General features: G+C 37.6%; 1 protein-coding gene across 2 annotated transcripts in view; it reads left to right on the top strand.

The window, feature by feature from the left end:
- The first annotated feature begins 69 nt into the window (after positions 1-69).
- The window catches only part of CATSPERB (cation channel sperm associated auxiliary subunit beta), a 107,622-nt gene continuing 87,838 nt past the window's right edge, over positions 70-19,853 (top strand). For both annotated transcript variants that reach the window (XM_042990388.1, XM_007094959.2), the window contains exons 1-5: positions 70-238; positions 3,909-3,987; positions 6,637-6,725; positions 9,200-9,340; positions 13,744-13,804. In XM_042990388.1, the coding sequence (XP_042846322.1) occupies positions 3,909-3,987; positions 6,637-6,725; positions 9,200-9,340; positions 13,744-13,804 (370 nt within the window). In that variant the 5' untranslated portion in view covers positions 70-238. The remainder of the gene's footprint in view (positions 239-3,908; positions 3,988-6,636; positions 6,726-9,199; positions 9,341-13,743; positions 13,805-19,853) is intronic.

The following is a 19,853-nucleotide window of genomic DNA, read 5'->3' as shown; positions in this document are numbered from 1 at the left end:
TCTCTGAAAGAGGCAGTTAATTGGAAATTCTAACTGCCTAGCCTTTAGATTTTCCAAGCCCACTTCTGTACTTGGTAGCAGCTCATTGGCTGTTACTAAAGTTAAGTGGACCATTAAACCAGTAAACTGAAAATTTGGACCCGAGTCTTCTTTCTGAGCCTGAATGGAAGAAAGCTTGGGAAAACACAACAAAGAAAGGGGCAAGTGATCAGGCATCTACTCTTAGGAAGCAGTCACGGTAAGAAATAGTAAAATGAGGGCCCTACTATTGTTCACACTGATAACGTCATCACTCTTCTATAACGGAGTGACTTAAAAGGAATCAGATGGTGGGAAATGCAACTTCATTCTTTAGGACAATTCCCAGCGTTTATTTGGTGCCGGAGAATAGAAAATACCCAGCTTTGTGACTCACATCTGACCATTAGATAAAGCTCATAATAGTTAGACGGGATTGAAAACTGGAGGTAATTTAACGGCTGAAAGAGTGAGTCAGGAGTGGGATGAAGACAAAGAAATTGCTTCCGGACGTCAAGACACGGATTCAGAGCTGGTGTTTATCCATGGTGTAGCCTGGGTAAAGCAGCTGCTGAAAGCCTGAAGTGCATCATTCATTCAGTTCTCACAACAACCCTGCGAAGTGGCTGTTATACCTGGTTTACTGAATTGAAGGAGTGAAGTAGCTTTCCAAAGATCAGACATCCCAAACGGGCAGAGCCGATCTGAAGTCAACGTCAGTGCTTTTTCTGTAGCCATAAGATGGTGGTCGAGAGGAGGTAGGACTACATTGAAGAAAGTTGTAATGCTGAAGAAGGAGGAAAGGAGACTAATGAACGTATGGAACAGAATCTCGGTGGGCACATGTAGCAGTTTCAGTAAGAGGTCAGATCTAATCATGTACTTAATAGCTTTCTGTTTTTAAATTCTCATTTTGTGGCGTCTCTGTGTGCTGACTAAATCTTTTGAATCAGGAGGTCTTGGTTCTATGCCCAACATGTTACTAGCTAGTAATGGGCTTTAGACATGTAACTTCGTGTCTCATATATTAACTCTAAAATACATTCCATCTCTAAGTGTAAAAAAGAATAAATATGGGCTGAATTACTAGCACAAGGGAACATGCAGCCACTAGCAAAGTCACAGAGGGCCCAGAGGTCCTTCCTCAGCTGTCTCTCTCTTCAGTTATGCTCTCTTGGCTTTCCTTTCCTTAATGAAAGCACTTAAAAGCCTTTCAAAGTAGGTTTTTAGTTCTTTGGTCAAAGATAGATACAACCAAATCCACTCAAATGAAATTAGAGAACTTTTTATATTTATTTGAGAGAAGTGAACTGGGACAAGTCTGAGGATAACGTAATAACAGCATCTGTCTGGAGCCCCGGGGCATAATAGATTTCAGTCAGTTTTTTAAGGAGGAGAAAAACTAATGGGTTCTGGTACTGGTGTTATGTCATTTAATGTGAATATTGAGCAAAATAATACAAGATTTTCCTGGCAAAGGCACTATTTTCTTTTTCTTTTTGTTTATTTTTTTTTTGAGAGAGAAAGAGAGAGAGAGAGAGCGGGAGGGGCAGAGGGAGAGGGAGAGGGAGAATCCCAAGCAATCTCCATGCTGTCAGTGTAGAGGCTGACACGGGGCTCAAACCCACGAACTGTGAGATCATGATCTGAGCCGAAACCAAGAGTGAGCCGCTGAAATGATGGAGCCGCCCAGGTGACCCTAAGGCACTATTTTCAAAGTGACTGTGATGACTTCTCCATTTAATGTTAAATTCATTCCTACACCACAAATATAATGGCACATAGCACCATGCTGATACAGTTTCACCATGCTGAATAACTTTTCAGGGTTGTGTGAATTAGGCAACTGACTGTCCTAGATGCACTACATGATTAAAAAAAATAATGTTCATAAGGAGTCAATATGTAGTTTAAGAGACAATCGGTGTGTGTCTTATATAAATGGTACATCTGTGGTTTTTAATCTGTGCTGGACTTCAAAACTGTGATCTACTGTTTTTGAATGCAACCTTGAGCTCCACCTCTGCAGGGTTTCTTCTGTGATTAAATTGATTACGGGGCGCCTGGGTGGTTCAGTTGGTTAAGTGTCTGACTTTGGCTCAGGTCATGATCTCACAGTCCGTGAGTTCGAGCCCCACATCGGGCTCTATGGTGACAGCTCAGAGCCTGGAGCTTGCTTCGGATTCTGTGTCTCCCTCTCTCTCTCTCTGCCCCTCCCCTGCTTGCTCTGTCTGTCTCAAAAATAAATGAATATTTAAAATTTTTAAAAAAGATTACAGTTGTAAGCAAATTCAGAGCAACTGACTATCTGAAAAGAGTTTCTTTGGCTGGAGGTGAGCTGCACTAAAACTTAACAACAAAATGTTTCTGGACAAAGAGAGTGAGAGAAGAGAAACAGAAGGACACTAATTCATCTGTTTTGTGTCAGTTTGTGAAAACAAGTTGTTTTCTCAGATGACCAAAAAAAAAAAAACACTTAAAAAAACCCACAGTTCTCCCCAACCATGTGATAAAGATGATGAATTTAAAAATCCGATGAATGTTTGAATGTTATATTGTTGATTAAATGTATTGAATCAAGCAAACCAATTTTAAGGGAGGAAAAACATCAGTGAAATTTAATTTACTCAGCAGATGTCAGGAACCACACAGGATCTGGATTATGCTTTACCTGCGTCTGGCAAGTCAATCTGTAACTATTTCTTGGATGCTGGCAAAAGACACAAGACTCCTAGGTCAGAGACAAAGGACTTCATCACTAACAGCAAAAGCAGTAGCCAGAGTGTCAGCATGATGTTCACTCCCAGTCTCCATGCCCCCCAAATCCCATGGAGTAGATATCCATCATGGAAGCTTCATTAGCATACTAAGGCTACAGTAACAAAATGCCACAGACTAGTTGGCTTAAACAATAGAAGTGACTCACACTTCTGAAGGCTTAATGTCTAAGTTCAAGGTGTTAGCTGGGCTGGTTCCTTCTGAGGGCCAAGAAGGAAGGATCTGTTCCAGGCTTCTCTCCTTGGTCATCTTTTCCCTGGGTCTTCACATCATCTTCCCTTTGTGCATATCTGTGTCCAAATTTCCTCTTCTTATAAGGACACTAGTCACACTGGATCAGGGCCCACCCTAATGATTTCACTCATTACTCATTCATTCACTCATAATGATTTAACTTAATCACTCTTGTATAAAGACCCTATCTCCAGCCACAACTGCATTCTGAAGCCCTGGGGGTTAGGGCTTCAACATATAAGTTTTTAGGGGACACATTTCAGCCCGTCAACAGATGCTTGCTTACACACATAGCGGGGTGTATTACAGGAGGAGAACACCGAGCCTGGGAGATTCACCATGGAAACAAGTCTGCTCTTGCCCAAGGGGGATGTTACCTTGTTCCTCAAGGATTCTTGCCACAAACACGACTCTGAGAAAAGGCCTGGGTAAAGAGGGGCCAGGGCTTTGCGGTGTTGGCACACGGGGGCGGGGGGACATACAGGGATGCTCAGGGCTCGTGTGCATTCTCTCTCTCAAGAGCAGTGCAGTCAAAATATCAGATAAGGTACAGCTCTGCCTTCTCAGAGTCTTTATCAAGTCAGGCTCTGTTTTATACAGTTGTAGAATTGATCACACCTCTCCAACAGTTATCTACATTGAAGAAAAACCAGAGCCCCAGCTCTTTAGTTTGTGGTAATTATAAATATCTTTAATACCAACAAGGAAGTAAATGTAGAGCTTAGTCAACTGTTAACATTGTTTTGTCACATAAAGGGAAATATTTTTAACTTAAAAGGAATAGATGATTTCTTTACTATGTAGTTGTTTATAGAAAAAGGAACTAAAAAGTACGTTCAGAGCAACTGAATAGAAATAATTCTCATTTCTTTCGATAGATGGAATTGCCACTTTTATATATTATAATTTTACTTTTGGCCATATTTGACCTTTCATCAGGAATAATATATAATAAAGGTAAGTTTCAGACTCTCTTACTCTCTATTTTCTCGTAGGAGTTTTCCTTTCCATCCCTTCCTCGTTAACAGTTAAAATAGTTTCTTGGTACTTCTCTTTACCTTACCTCTCAGTTTTTTTCAGGTATTATTTGTTGTACTCTTGTCTAGCGATTTCTAATAATGTTGTGAATCTATTGTTATTAAGTTGTGTACATAGAGACCTTTATTATAGTGTTTCATCATTTATAAGTCATAGAATATTAAAGTTTGAGGAGCACTTTATTTTATATTTTTAATTAAAAAAAAATTTTTTTAACGTTTATTGATTTTTGAGACAGAGAGAGACAGAGCATGAACGGGGGAGGGGCAGAGAGAGAGGGAGACACAGAATCGGAAGCAGGCTCCAGGCTCTGAGCTGTCACCATAGAGCCCGATGTGGGGCTCGAACTCACGGATGGCAAGATCGTGACCTGAGCTGAAGTCGGACCCTTAACCGACTGACCTACCCAGGCGCCCCTATTTTTTTAATTAAAAACATTTTTTTAAGTTTATTTATTTATCCTGAGAGAGAGAGAGAGAGAGAGAGAGAGAGAGAGAACGAGCAGGGGAGGGACAGAGAGAAAGAGAGAATCCCAAGCAGGCTCTGCACTAACAGTGTGTAGCCTGATGCAGGGCTTGAACTCATGAACCAGTGAGATGACCTGAGCCAAGATAAGAGTCGGACGCTTAACCAACTGAGCTATCCAGGCGCCCCTAAGGAGCATTTTATATTTGAAAAATTGTTCATTATTTAAATAGATTTTTTTCATTCTTCCTACATGAATGGTTACCTGTGGTATGAATTATAAACTGCATCATAAAGCGAACAGATTGAGACTGAAGATTATTTTCTGAAACTAATACATGGATTAAATCACTCAATAGGACTTTTATGGTGGAAATGCTTTGTAAAAGGAATGAAACAATCCACCTCCACTTGTGCAGATTGTTTAGATTCTCTAACATTTTGGACTGGGTCTGCTAGAACGTAGTAGATGCTTGATTCAAAAAAAAAAAAAAAAATTGTTGACCAAACAATGAAGAGGGGGATTCAGTCTGTCTTCTGTTCACAGGTTTGTTGCAGAATTGCTTGAGTTCTAGGATGACCCAGTACCAGTTCCTAGGTTCTTCTGAAGAATATGTAACACACATATGGGTATACTCTAAGACTGGAGAGTCACAGGCCAACTTATAAGATTTCAGAGAAGGGAGAGTTGACTTCCACCTGAGTCGGGGGTGGTCGGGGAAGGCTTTGAACAAAAGAGAGAAATCAATCCAGGCCCCCAAAATGAGTAATCTCTATCTATGCATGCATGGGGAAGAGTATTTTACAAAGACAACATCAGGGTAAGTGATGGTAAAGTCATGGAGGTAGGTAATCATATAATGTGAGGGGAGAAGTGTGTAGTTTCGTTTGGCTGGAATGAAGGGTTAGAAAAAGTAAAATACTTTGGAAAGGTAGGAAACCGGCTCATGTCAACGAGATACTGGAATGCCAAGCTGGGATTTGGGGCTTTAGTCTAAATTCCTTGTGATGGAGGTTGTCAGAATGGATAAAAACACATGATCCAACTCTGCTGTCTACAAGAGATTCACTTTATTATTATTTTTTTCAATATATGAAATTTATTGTCAAATTGGTTTCCATACAACACCCAGTGGTCATCCCAACAGGCGCCCTCCTCAATGCCCATCACCCACCCTCCCCTCACCCCCACCCCTCATCAACCCTCAATTTTGTTCTCAGTTTTTAAGAGTCTCTTATGCTTTGGCTCTCTCCCACTCTAACCTCTTTTTTTTTTTTCCTTCCCCTCCTCCCTGGGTTTCTGTTAAGTTTCTCAGGATCCACATAAGAGTGAAAACATACAGTATCTGTCTTTCAAAGAGATTCACTTTAGATCAAGATAAGGAGAAGGGATCTTCCTCCCACCCCTGCCCTTTTGGGGGAGGAGTCACCTATCTGTGGCTCTCTATTAAAATACAAATTCTGCCTTCTGTCCCCTTTCTGTGCTCCCCAAAGACTTGAAGAGTCAAGAACTATTTAATATTTACATGGCAGATTTTCCAGCTTTGTTTTATTGTTGATCTTTACTTTTGTACCATTGTGGCTGGAAAATATACTTGGTATGATTTCAGTCTTACTAGATTTGTAGTATGTGTGATGTCTCTTTTAGTGTGATTTAACCAGGGGATTCTTCTGTGTGTACTTGGGGATAATGTGTATTCTATTTTTCTTGGATTGAATGTTATATATAATATATATTATATATAACATATATATAACATGTGCATGTGTATATATATATTATATATTCTGAAGAGTGCTTCAAGTTATATATATATGCATGTGTGTGTGTGTACATATATGTTTTTTTATGTATTCTGAAGAATGCTTCAAGTAAAAAGTGTTCTTGTTGATTTTGCATCTGGATAATGAAATTTGTTGAAAATTTTAAAAATTAAAAAAAAAAAAAAACCAACCCTGGTTTTTGGCCACTTCTGAATTTAAAATATACAACTATAATTCTTACCCCCTTAAAATTATTTTGTCAGTTTAAAAAATATGATTCTTTTCATGGAAATCCTTCTATCAGCGACCTAAAGTATGTGTATTCTTGTTGTTATTTAGGTGATATAGAGAAACACTTTGCTTGTGCCAGTGAAGGGATCCCCCCAAAGAATGAAATAATCAAGCTGTACCTTTCTTCCAATGACTTGGTAAGATCCATTAATAATATGTGACAACCTCTCACATTCTTTTTAGCTCCACGTGTAAAACCACTAACACTGTACTTTTTCAAATACCTTCTACTATGTTCAGACTTGGGGAGGTAAAATTCTACGTAAATAATAATCTTTTCTATTCCATTCCATTTGTATCAAGTGAAATATTGCATTTAGCCATTGAACATCCTGGGTTGTTTTTTCTTTTTCTTTTTTTTAAGATACCCTCTCCTTCCCTTTTTATTTTATTTTTTTAAGTTTATTTTGAGAGAGGGAGAGAGAGAGAGAGAGAGAGAGAGAGAGAGAGAGAGAGAGAGAGAGAGAAAACAAACATGAGCAGGGGAGGGGCAGAGAGAGAGAGAGAGAGAGAGAGAGAGAGAGACATTCTCAAGCAGACTCTGCACCATTGGCACAGAGCCCAACTCGGGACTTGAACTCATGAACTGTTAGATCACAAGCTGACCCAAAATCAAAAGCTGGATGCTTAGCTGACTGAATGGCTCCCTCCTTCCCTTTTTAAAAGGTGGGCTGTAATGATTTTTATTTTTTATAGATCTGATTGGTTCTTTTGAAGTTTGACAGATACAGCCTGTTAGAGAAATTTACTTCACATGACCTAGAGAAAGAATCTTTCTCTTTTAGAACAAGTACCACATTGCAGATGTCATTTGGGGTCAGGGATCACTTGATTTCTTCATTTCATATAATGGCATTTAAACACACACACACATCAAAATAAGATAGCCATGCAGCAAATGCTAACAAAAACCTAAGTTAAGAAAAAATGTACAGATTGTTTGAAAGTCTATGATAAATATAACACCCCACAAGGACAAACACATTTTTCCCAAAGTCTTTTTTGACTTAGTTCCCAGTTCTTTCCTGATATGCCAGACATATATTTAAGTCTTTTATTCACAACTGTTGCGAAGGGCATGCCCCTTGAGTCAAAAATGCCTTTCCTCTTTGTGATTACTTATGGGGCAAAAAATGGATGTTAGAGGAAGAAAAACCTTCAGAGCTGGGGTCAAATCTTGGAGTTATACACAGACATACATGGTCTGTCATGCCCTGGAGCAGGTTACCTAACCCCTCTAATCCCTAGTTTTGTCCTCTTAAAAAGGAACTTAATTATCACCTATTTTTTAGAGAGTTGTCATATAGTAGTTCTAGAATATATTAGTAGAAGTAAAACCTAACATTTATAAAATGTTTGTATGTGTCAGGCATTTTTCAAAGCGTGTTATGTTCATTACGACCTTTAATCTTCTGTAAGATGAGTACTGAAGATAAGTAGAGGAGTACTGGACCTACCCTCTTAGGTTCTGTACCTGGGGCCTGTAAAATAAATGGACAAAAGACAGATTAACAGGAGAAAAACCCAGACTTTACTGACACATGCAGTATGTATAGCCACAGGAGAACTCAGTGGTGAGTAATTCAAAAGGGTGGTTAGAATTTGGGGCTTATATGCCATCTTAACAAAGGGCAATAACTTGTAAATCAGTGACAAGACAGGGAAAAGGTGTTTGTCTTCATCTGTCTTCCAATCTCCATTAGAACCTAAGTTCCTTGAGAGCAGGGCTTTTTGTCTGTTTTGACAGTTCTGCTTCCCCAGCCCCTACAACACTGCCTGATTTGTGGTAAGAGCTCAGAAAACGTTTTTGGGATGAATATGTTTCCCTATTTTGTAGATAGGGAAACTGAAACTCAGGCAACTTGCCCAAAGTGGTCTTAACTATTAGGAGAACTAAATGAGGTGAAGTTGTTAGCATCTATCTTGTGTTGGTTTTCATTTGTGATTGCTGCATTTTCTGTTTTTTTTTTTTTTATGTTATTTTACTTATTTTTGAGAGAGAGAGAGCAGGGGAGGGGCAGAGAGAAAGGGGGACAATAGGATCCGAAGTGGGCTCCACGCTGACAGCAGAGAGCCTGATGCGGGGCTCGAACTCACAAACTGCGAGATCATGGCCTGAGCTGAAGTCAGATGCTTAACTGACTGAGCCACCCAGTGCCCCAGTTGCTGCATTTTCATACACCTTCTCAAAACTGAGAAACAGCAATAAAAATACACTAAAATGAGTTTTCCTTTATACATTTGCTCCTTGTAAAATTTAAACACAAAATAATGATTTTAATAAAACAGGGATTTCTACATGTGATGGGCATGTGGCTTTGATTCTATATTTATTAAATGTAATAACTTTATGTCCATTCTTTTTACAGAAAAGATTACCATATGGTTGAGGTTTCAACCTATTATGACACTAGTATGATAGGTTACTAAGTTCTAGAAGTGTGCTTTTTCAAAATAGATTTTTTTTCCTGGTTAGAGACGAAAATTACTACAGATAGATGTCTTTAGCAGCATAGACAATTCATAGATTACCTCTCATTTTTAAATTAATGTAAGAGATGCTTCTCGCCATCAAATTGTCATTACTTTCCACCCCTTCTCTTTCCTACAGAAAATCCAGTGTTTTTTACTATCTGAAAGTGGGCATACTTCGCAGGAATTTCTAGGTGTGTTCACATCAGGAGGACTTGCTCCCAGCTTGGAAATTATAAATAGTACATATACAGGCATCTTCCACTTTAACTTAACTTTGGTAATGACACTTTATTTTATTCTTTATATTATTAATGAGAAGCATACTCTCTCTTGTAGGATGTGTTTTTTTAAATAGCTAGCCCATAAGATCACATTTATATATGTTTTAAACCTAACAGTACAGTGTTACATGTTTTGCTTTAAACAATTTTTAAGAAATTAAAGAAAAAATACATTTTTTTTTTTTACCATTTACCTATGTATTAATGATTTCCACCACTCTTCATTTTTTTGCAGAGATATAAGTTTGGGCTATTTTTTCAGCCCAAAGAATTATTATCATTTCTTTTCTTTAATATTTTATTTTATTTTATTAATTTTTTCAGAGAAAATGGTTTATTCCTTGTCTCATTCAAAATATTCATGCCAGCACTTTCCTTTGGGTAGCAAATAAATTTGTAAATTCTGGACATCCCTTCCCACATCATTACAAATATACTTGAAGTGTTTATTTATTTTTTTAATTTTTTAAAATTTAAATCCAAGTTAGTTAACATATAGTGTAATGATGATTTCAGGAATAGAATTTAGTGATTCATCACTTACATATAACATCCAGTTCTCCTCCCAACAAGTGCCCTTCTTTTTTTTTTTATTAACTTTTTTTTAATGTTTATTTAATTTATTTTTTTTTTTTTTGAGAGAGAAAGAGTACGAGCAGGGGAGGGGCAGAGAGAGAGGGAGACACAGAATCCGAAGCAGGTTTCAGGCCCTGAGCTGTCAGGACAGAGCCTGAGGTGGGGCTCAAACTCACGAACTGCGAGATCATGACCTGAGCTGAAGTCGGATGCTCAACTGACTGAGCCACCCAGGCACCCCATAAAAAATGCCCTCCCTAATTCCCATCACCCATTTAGCCCCTCCCTGCACCCAACACCCCACCAGCAACCCTCAGTTTGTTCTCTGTAATTAAGAGTCTCTTATGGTTTGTCTCCCTCTCTGTTTTTATCTTATTTTTGCTTCCCTTCTTCTATATTCATCTATTTTGTTTCTTAAATTCCACATGAGTGAAATCATATGATAGCTGTCTTTCTCTGACTGATTTATTTTGCCTAGCATAACACATTCTAGTTGCATCCATATTATTGCAAATGGCAAGATTTCATTCTTTTTTTATCGCCAAGTAATATTCCATCGGGTCTGTATACAACATCTTCTTTACCCATGCATCAGTCATGGGCATTTGGGCTCTTTCCATAATTTGGCTATTGTCAATTGTGCTGCTATAAACATTGGGGTGCACGTGCCCCTTCGAATCAGCATTTTGTTGCCTTTGGATAAATACCTAGTAGTGCAATTGCTGGGTCGTAGGGTAGTGGCTGCACCAGTTTGCATTCCCACCAGCCGTGCGAAAGGGTTCTCCTTCTCTGCATCCTTGCCAATATCTGTTGTTTCCTGAGTTGTTCGTTTTAGCCACTCTGACCGGCGTGAGGTGGTATCTCATTGTGGTTTTGATTTGTGTTTCCCTGATGATGAGTGATGTGTGTGTTAGCCATCTGGATGTCTTCTTTGCAAAAGTGTCTATTCATGTCTTCTGCTTGTCTCTTCACTAGATTATTTGCTTTTGGGGGAGTTGAGGTATCATTTCTTACAGTACAGGTCTATGGGCAGTGAATTCTCCGGGAGTTTCATCCCCTTGAAAATGTCTTCATTCCCCCTCATTTTTTCGGGGATAACAACTTTATTAAGATATAATTGCATACCATACAATTCACCTATTTAAAGTGCACAGTTAAATGGTGTGTAGTATATTCAGAGAGTGTGCAAAAATCACTACTGTCTAATTTTATAACATCTTCATCACCACAGAAGGACAGCCCATCCCTGTGAACTCCCCAGCACATCCTCTGCTCTTCAGATGCAGGTAACCACTAAACTACACCCATCTGTTGTAGATTTGCTTCTTCTGAACATCTCATGTAAACGAAATCATACAACATTTAGTTCTTTGTGACTGGCTTCTGTCAGTTAGTGTAACGTCTCCAAGCTTCATCCATGTGGTAGGATGTGTCCTACTTCATTTCTTTCTTAACTTAAATTCAAGTTAGTTAACAAACAGTGTAGTCTTGGCTTCAGGGTAGAACCTAGTGGTTCATCTCTTACATATGACACCCAGTGCTCATCCAGAAAAGTGCCCTCCTTAATGCCCATCACCCATTTAACCCACCCCCTCACCCACCTCCCCTCCAGCAACCCTCAGTTTGTTCTCTGTATTTAAGAGTCTCTTATGGTTGTCCTCCCTCTCTGTTTTTATCTTATTTTTCCTTCCCTTTCCCTATGTTCCACTTTTGAGTTTCTCAAATTCCACATAGGAGTGACATCATATGATATTTATCTTTTTCTGACTGACTTATTTCGCTTAGCATAATACCCTCTAGTTCCATCCACGTTGTTGCAAATGGCAAGATCTCATTCTTTTTCATCGCCCAGTAGTATTCCGTTGTATGTGTGTGTATGTATGTATGTATATATATATATGTATATATGTATATGTATATGTATGTGTATGTGTATGTGTATATATGTATATGTATGTATATATATGTATGTATACGTATATATATACATATATATGTATATATATACATATATATATATACGTATACATACATATATATATACACATATATATACCACATCTTCTTTATTTGTTCCCTATATGTAATGTGTCATTTTTCTCTGGATGCTTTTAAGATTTTCTCTTTGTATTGACTCTGATTGGGTTTCTATGGGCTTCTTGGATTATAAATTTACCAAATTTGTGAAGTCTTCAGCTACTATTTCTCTGAAAAAATATGTTCTGCTCCTTTGTCTGTTTTCTTCATGAGATTCTAATTATGTGCATTATCTCACGGATATCTAAGGCTCTGTTCATTTTTCTCTAATCATTTCCCCCCTTTTTCAGAATGGATAATTTTAACTGCTGTATCTCTAAGTTTACTGATTCTTTTTTTTATCATCTCCAATCTGCTCATCTACTAAATATTTTATTTCAGTTATTATACTTTGCAGCCTCATTATTTTCATCTGGTCTTATTGTTATATTTTTCACTCATGTGCTAGGATTCCCTATCCATTCTTTCACTAGGACATTTTCTTTAAGCCTATGTACATTAAAAAAATTTTATGTTAGAGAGACAGCACTGGCAGGGGAGAGAGGCAGAGAGAGAGAAAAAGAGAAAGAGAGAGAGAGAGAATCTTAAGCAGGCTTTATGCTCAGTGCGTAGCATGACATGAGACTCGATCCCACGCCCAGGGTCATGACCTGAGGCAAAATCAAGAGTTGGATACTTAACTGACTTAGCCACTCAGGCACTTCTAGCCTATGTACATATTAGTAATAGCTGCTTTGAAGTCTTCATCTACTCTCTGGACTCACTCTGGGTCAGTTTGTCATCTAACTTTTTTTTTTTTTTTTTTTTTTTTACCAGTTAGATGTTTCTGTTTCTTTTCATGTCTTGTTATTTTGGTTGAAACTGGACATTTAAGATAATAAGCTGTAGCAGCTCTGGATTCTGTTATGTTCTTATGAGAATTTTCTTATGTTCTTTTGTTGTTGTTGTAGTGTAAAAGGTTCTTTCTTGTCTGGACACAAACTGTAAACTGTCTTAGCTATGGTTTCAGCAGCTGCTATCTTTGCTCAGGTTTTAAGCTTCCATGGCTGACTTTTTAAAAATGTTATTTAATGTTTATTTATTTTTGAGAGAGAGAGAGGAACAGAGTGTGAGCTAGGGAGGGGCAGAGAGAGAGGGAGACACAGAATCCGAAGCAGGCTCCAGGCTCTGAGCTGCCAGCACAGAGCCCCGACGTGGGGCTCGAACCCATGAACCGTGAGATCATGACCTGGGCCGAAGCTGGATGCTTAACTGACTAAGCCACCCAGATTCCCCAGGGCTGATTATTTTAACCAGGACTTCATGAGTCTCCTCTGCACTTGTCTTGCCCCAGGGCGCAAGAAGAGTTTATATTTAACTCTTAGCTCACCACTCTTGCAGTTCCCTTGTTCATGGGATTTTCCTTTTCAATTTCCCAGTTCTCTTTTAACACCAAGTTCTGTCCTCTGACACATCAAGCCAGTAATGCCCCAGTTTTGTGCTACCTGAGCGTGGTTGCATGGTATTCCACTTTATGGCTATACTATTTTACATCCCTATTAAGATTTTAGTTATTTCCAATCTATACTATTACAAGTAATGCCAAAAAATATCCTTGGATATATTTTATTTCACACATATGTGAGTATAATGTAGGAGAATTCCTAACAGTGAAATTGCTGGGTAAAATGTATATGCATTAGATGCTCTTGTTTAATTTCATTTTTAAAGATAAGGTTGAATATGCTAAATAAGTGTGGCCACGAACATTGTAAAACACTGTGTTCTGATGTCTTCTTTATTCAAGTTCAGTGATCGACTTTACTGGTTGATTGAAATTCCCAGAGAAAACATTACGAAAAATACAGGTAAGAGTGATCTGAATTAATTCTTTTACTCATGGGTCTGGATTGCCAAATTTAGCAAATAAAAAATTATTTATTGTATTAAAAATTATTTGCTATTCCATATGATGTCTCATGTAGTATTTCAGACATACTTACTAAAAATTATTGTACTTTATCTAAAATTAAAATTTAACCTGGGTTCCTGTATTTTATCTGGCAATTCTATTATAGATAGATTGGTTTGACACACATAACATTTATATTGTTCTTCATTTAAATAAATTCATTTTCTAGAACTCAAAAACTATAGCATCAAGAAATTCATGTGCCAATAGGTTACCTTAAAATAGACTGCAATATGTAATGAATTATTCACTATGGAGTCTTCTATTAAATGTTACACGGCAGCATAAATAGCTTTATATCCTACTGCAAATACTCAGATGGAAAAGGAGGAAAGTAAAATATCAGGAGTTATAAGTATTGAGCTGGTGGACTGAGCTAGTAGATCTTGAGGCATGAGATACATTTAATGAGATAGATTAAAAATGATGGAGGGTAAATTGTTTTAATATGGTAGGGGAAAGAAGCAGAAACCAACTTGGCTTCACTGAAGGAAAAATAAAACATTTGCTTTTGTCATGGAACCAAATAAAAATGCAACCAGGTTACAGGAAGGAATTAGTACTAATAAATGGACAGTCATCAAGACCCCATAGACTGCTTTCCTCCTATTTCTCTTTTCTATATTTTCTGTAAATCTACATTTGTTTCTCTCTCTCTCTCTCCCTCTCTCCCTCTCTCTCTCTCTCTCTCTCTCTCTCTCTCTGCAGACTATCTTCCTAAACACGCCTCATTGCTAGTCAATTTTTTAAGTATATATTTCTTAGGGACCAACCCAATTCCAAATTCCCAGAGGGGTATCTTTAATCAACAAGTGTTGTTCCAGCATCCACCTGTGTATCAATCAAATAGTCATGAGGGACCAGGACAATGGGAATCCTATAGGCCAACCCCTTAAGGTACAGGAGTAATTAAAGGACATATGAAATTGTGTGTCCTTCGGAGTAAAAGTGAGGGTTCATCAGATAAATGATAGAAAAGATTCCAAATAGGAAAGTGTCAAAGCAAAAGTCTGTAAAAGAAGTCCCAGTGCTGTAATACCTGATATGGTTCATATCGACATTTTTATCCTTTATTCATCTCAATTTTTTCCAAACTAATCTATTGAAAGCTTGGTGGGTTTTTTTTTTTTGTTTGTTTTTCAAGGAATTCATCCAGAAAATCATACTCTTTCTTTCTTTCTTTCTTTCTTTCTTTCTTTCTTTCTTTCTTTCTTTCTTTCTTTCTTTCTTTCTCTAACTTCACTCTCATCAGTATAAGGATGGATCATTCTAGCTCCTTGGCATAATATTGATATTACTTTGAGACCTGAAAAAGTGAAGATCACTCATTATTTTTGCTTCTTCTATTTACAAACTTTAGTTTCAGAAATGCAGTGATTCTAGGGTGACCCAGAGAGGAACAAAGGCGAGCTGAGAGCTTGAGTATTTTATGGAAGGACACCAAATGAGCTCTGCCACAACTCCCAGGACCAAGTAAAAGAAATATATTTGAGTGCATAATTTAATAGGAGAGGATGGTCTAATTAGTAATATGCTAGAAATTGGGAAAAAAAGTATTCAGGAGAAAGGAGATCATACTTTCTCATTCATTAATCTCTTCCTTAATCGTATCTTATTTCCTGTCCTGCCATGAATTGGAGTATTACGTAAACATAACATCTTGGGAAGGGTAGTTGAGGTCACATCAACCACCAAGGTAGCAAAAACAGTCATCATAGTAATGGTGGAGCTGGCAGGTAACATTGATTGAATCCTTGTATTTCATCACTACTGTAAACACTCTACTTATATTAACTCATTTATCCCTATATGGTAGGTCCCGTTATGATGTCCATTTTCAAATGATTTAACTGAGGCCCATGGAGCCGTAGGGAGATGTAGTGATAGCTAGAGAGTGCTGGAGGCAGCCTGAAGTTTGAACAGCGTAAAACTATTGAAAGTCAAAAGAGTTGCTCTTTGATTTACACTTCATAATTTGTCCATCTTTTCCCTTTGAAAATGAGGTATAATTTACATTCAGTAATATGTACCCTCTTTAGCGTCTAGGTCTAGAAGTCCACACAAATGTATACAGTTGTGTAATCACTACAATCAAGATGCAGAACTGATCCATGACCCAATAAAATTACCCCACCTGTAGTGACCTCTCCCTGTTGCCCAAACCCCAGCAACCACAGATCTGTTTACCCTTCCTATCATTTTGCCTATTGTAGAGTCATATAAATGGAATCACGGAATACGTAGCCTTTTGAATCTGGCTTCCTTCACTCAGCGTAATTCATTTGAGATTCATCTGTGTTGCAATTTCTTCCATTTCCTTACTGGATAGGATTCCATTGTATGGATGAACCATAGTTAATTTTATTGAAGGGCATTTGTATTTTTCCAGTTTGAGGCAATTTTGGGAAGAACTGCTACAAGCATTCTCATACAAGTTCTCTTATGAACATAAACTTTTATTGCACTTAGCTAATATCGACTAGTAGGATCACTGTGTTACGTGGCAAATGTAAGTTGCACTTTATAAGAAATTGTCAAACTGTTTTCCAAAGTAGCTGTATCATTTTGCATTCTCACCAGCAGGTTATCTGACTCCATATATAAGAGCGTGTGTGTGTGTATAATTTTATCCATTCTAATAGGTGTGTAGTGGCATTTAATAATAGTTTTAATTTGCATGTCCCTAATAATGACATCGAACATTTTTTATGCTTATATTGCCATTTGAATTACCTATGCAGATCTTTTGCAAGTTTGTTATATATTTTGGATACAAATCCCTTACCAGATATATGACTTACAAATACTTTTTCCCAGGCTGTAGCTTATATTTTTCATGTCTTAAGAATATCTCTTAGGTCACCTGGGTGGCTCAGTTGGTTGAACATCCAACTTGATTTTGTCTTAGGTTGTGATCCTAGGATCATGGGATACAGCCCCACATCAGGCTCCCCACTGAGTATAGAGCCTGCTTGAGATTCTCTCTCTCTCTCTCTCTCTCTCTCTCTCTCTCTCTCTGCCCTTCTCTCCCCCACTCATGCTCACTCACTCTCTCTCTCGCTCAAAAAAAAAATACATATATACACATACATATATATATCTTTAAGATATATTATGTATATATACATATCTTGAAGATATATTAAATATCAGAGTTTTTAATTTTGGTAAAGTCTAATTTATCAGTTTTTTATTTTATGGATTGCACTTTTGGCATCACAGCTAAGTCAAATTCACAAAGATGTTCTCCTATGTTTACTTCTAGAGGTTTATGGTTCCAGGTTTTGTATTGAGATCTATAACTCAATTTGAGCTAATTTTTGTATGTTATATGGACTGAGGTTAATGGTGGGGGAATATGGATATCCAGTTATTCCGGCACCACTGTTGTAAAAACTCTTTGTCTCCATTGTATTACTATTTCTGGGTTCCCTGTCTTTTCACAAATACCAATTGTCTCGATTACTTCAGCTTTATAAATAATAAGCTTATAATAAGTAATATTAATCCTTCAACTTTGATCTTCTTTTTCAAAATTGTTTTGGTTAGTATACTTCTTTTATCTTTATAAATTTTAGAGTAAACTTATTTAGTTCTATTTGAAAACTCCTGTGGTTTTAAAATGTTGGATAGCATTAAATCTATAGAGAGAATTGACATCTTACCAGTGGACACTGTATACTCTGTATCCATGAACACTGTATACCTCTCCATTTATTTATATCCTCTTTGAACTACTTCATCAGGGCTTTGTGGTTTTCAGCATAGAGATCTTACACATTAAAAAAATTATAACTAAATATTTCATGGCTTTGGTATAGTATAAGTGGTTATTTTTATTTTATTTTATTATTTTTTAAATATGAAATTTATTGTCAAATTGGTTTCCATACAACACCCAGTGCTCATCCCAACAGGTGCCCTTCTCAATGCCCATCACCCTAAGGGGTTATTTTTAATATTTGAATTTCCAACTGTTGACTGCTGCTATGTAGAAATATGATTGATTTTGTAGACTGACCAAGTGCCTTGCAATCTTGTTAAAGTCACTTATTGGATCAAGTAGCCTATTGTATATTCTTTGATTTTTCTATGTGGAAAAACAGATATAATTTTATTTCTTCCTTTCTAATATGTATTCATTTTATTTCTTTTTCTTTCCTTATTGTAAAGGCAGGACCTCCAGGACCATGTTGAATAAGAATGGTAAAAGGACATCTAGGCATTGTTTCCAACTTTAGGAGGGAAACGTTCAATATCTCAACATTATGTATTATGTTAGGTATTTTGTAGATACCCTTTATCATGTTAAGGAAGTTCTCTTCTTAATTTGCTGCATTTTTGTGGTGAATTGGTGTTGCATTTTGTTAATGCTCTTCTGCATCTGTTGAGAAAATAAGGATTTTCTTGTTTAGTATGTTGATATGCTAGATTTCCTTGATTCATTTTTGAATTTTGCACTAGCCTTGTAATCCTAGGATAAACAACTCTTGGTCATGATGTATTATCCTTTTTATATATTGTTGGACTCATTTGGCTAGTAGGTTCTTGTGGTTATCAGTCTAGAGTTTTATTTTCTCCTAATGTCTTCATCTCCATTTAGTATCCAATAAAGCTATCACTATAAAATGAATTGCTTTGTTGTTGTGGATGCTGCTGATGAACGCCAGGGTGGTGCTCAACTTTAAGTGAAAAAGGTCAGACAATGCAAGGCTTTGGGGAAGAGTCCAGGTAGCCCAGCACAGCTGGTAACATTCAGGAGTTCTTATGGAGCCTCAGATGCTTTAGAGTCCTTATCACCCTGGGGAATGTCTTCATGAGGCCCTGCAGGATCAAGCTTTTTGGCTCTTGAGCCCCAGATATGGAACTAGAAACACACCCGCCCAGATGTTGTGTCTCCATCCCTCCATTCCTGATGACTTCAAGAATGTTTTTGACTGGGAAACCACTGACCTTCCCAGAAAGCCCAAGCTCATGGTGGGTTGGAAAATATTTGCCAAGAGGCACAAGGTTTCCTAGCCACATTATTCTTCTTTCAAAGATATTTTCACTTTGGTCTCTGAATTAAAATGCTTTCTACTTAAGGATTTTCAGAAGGCTTAACTAAGGGGCTGTGATACCATTGCATTCCCCATAGATAAAAGAATCTGTCTAAATCATTTTATTGCATTGGAAGTCAAGCTTTCACTAGAAACCTGTTTCTGGATATTTCTTGGTTTATTTTTAATAGTTGCCCTTTTGGTTCAAATTATACAGATTTTTAAAAATCCTTTTTATCCAGGAATCTGGGCAGAAAGGTTGGCTTTTAAGTTTTGATGCATGCTCTTTATTGGACAGCGTTTATGAATAGTGAACAGGTTCATTGTTGCTGGGTCAGACAGCAGTGCTGGGACCAGCAAGGGGCCCTGTGTCCAAATCCCCCCACCCCTCCCTCTCCGGATGGGCTCTGCTTGGCAACTTGGTGCAGCTGAGGTCATCTCCTGGACTTTAAGGGTGAAGATTCCCATGGAAACAGATGTAGAACAGTCAAGTCAGCAGGGGCAGGTGAGATTGCCAAGAAATTCTGCCTGGTCTTGAAGCCCTCTGTTAAATAAAGTAACTTTGGGGGCTATTGGTTGTAAAATTACCATAGCAATGGTGATACTATAACCAAGTTCTGAAAGCTTGGGTTTCTGGGTCTTCTTTTCAAGAGGGTGACTTCAAGGTTGAAAAAACATGCGCCTCATTCTAGAAACACGGCACTTTGCATAGAAGTTTCTTTGAAAGGGAGTCCTGGTTTAATTGCCAAAATGAAATGCAGGTGGTCACTGCCTGAAATCCCACAGTGCTGTGTGTTTGTTTGTTGGGGTTTTTGAAATCTCGGCCTGCAGGTAAACCTGGTGGGAAGGAAAAGTAAGTACATAGGCTGTTAGAACTAAATAACACTGAACATAAAGCTGACTTCT

This window comes from Panthera tigris, chromosome B3 (assembly GCF_018350195.1).
Source record: "Panthera tigris isolate Pti1 chromosome B3, P.tigris_Pti1_mat1.1, whole genome shotgun sequence".
Classification (NCBI taxonomy): domain Eukaryota; kingdom Metazoa; phylum Chordata; class Mammalia; order Carnivora; family Felidae; genus Panthera; species Panthera tigris.
Note: the sequence above shows the minus strand (reverse complement) of the source record. Positions and strands in the feature narration are given on the sequence as shown.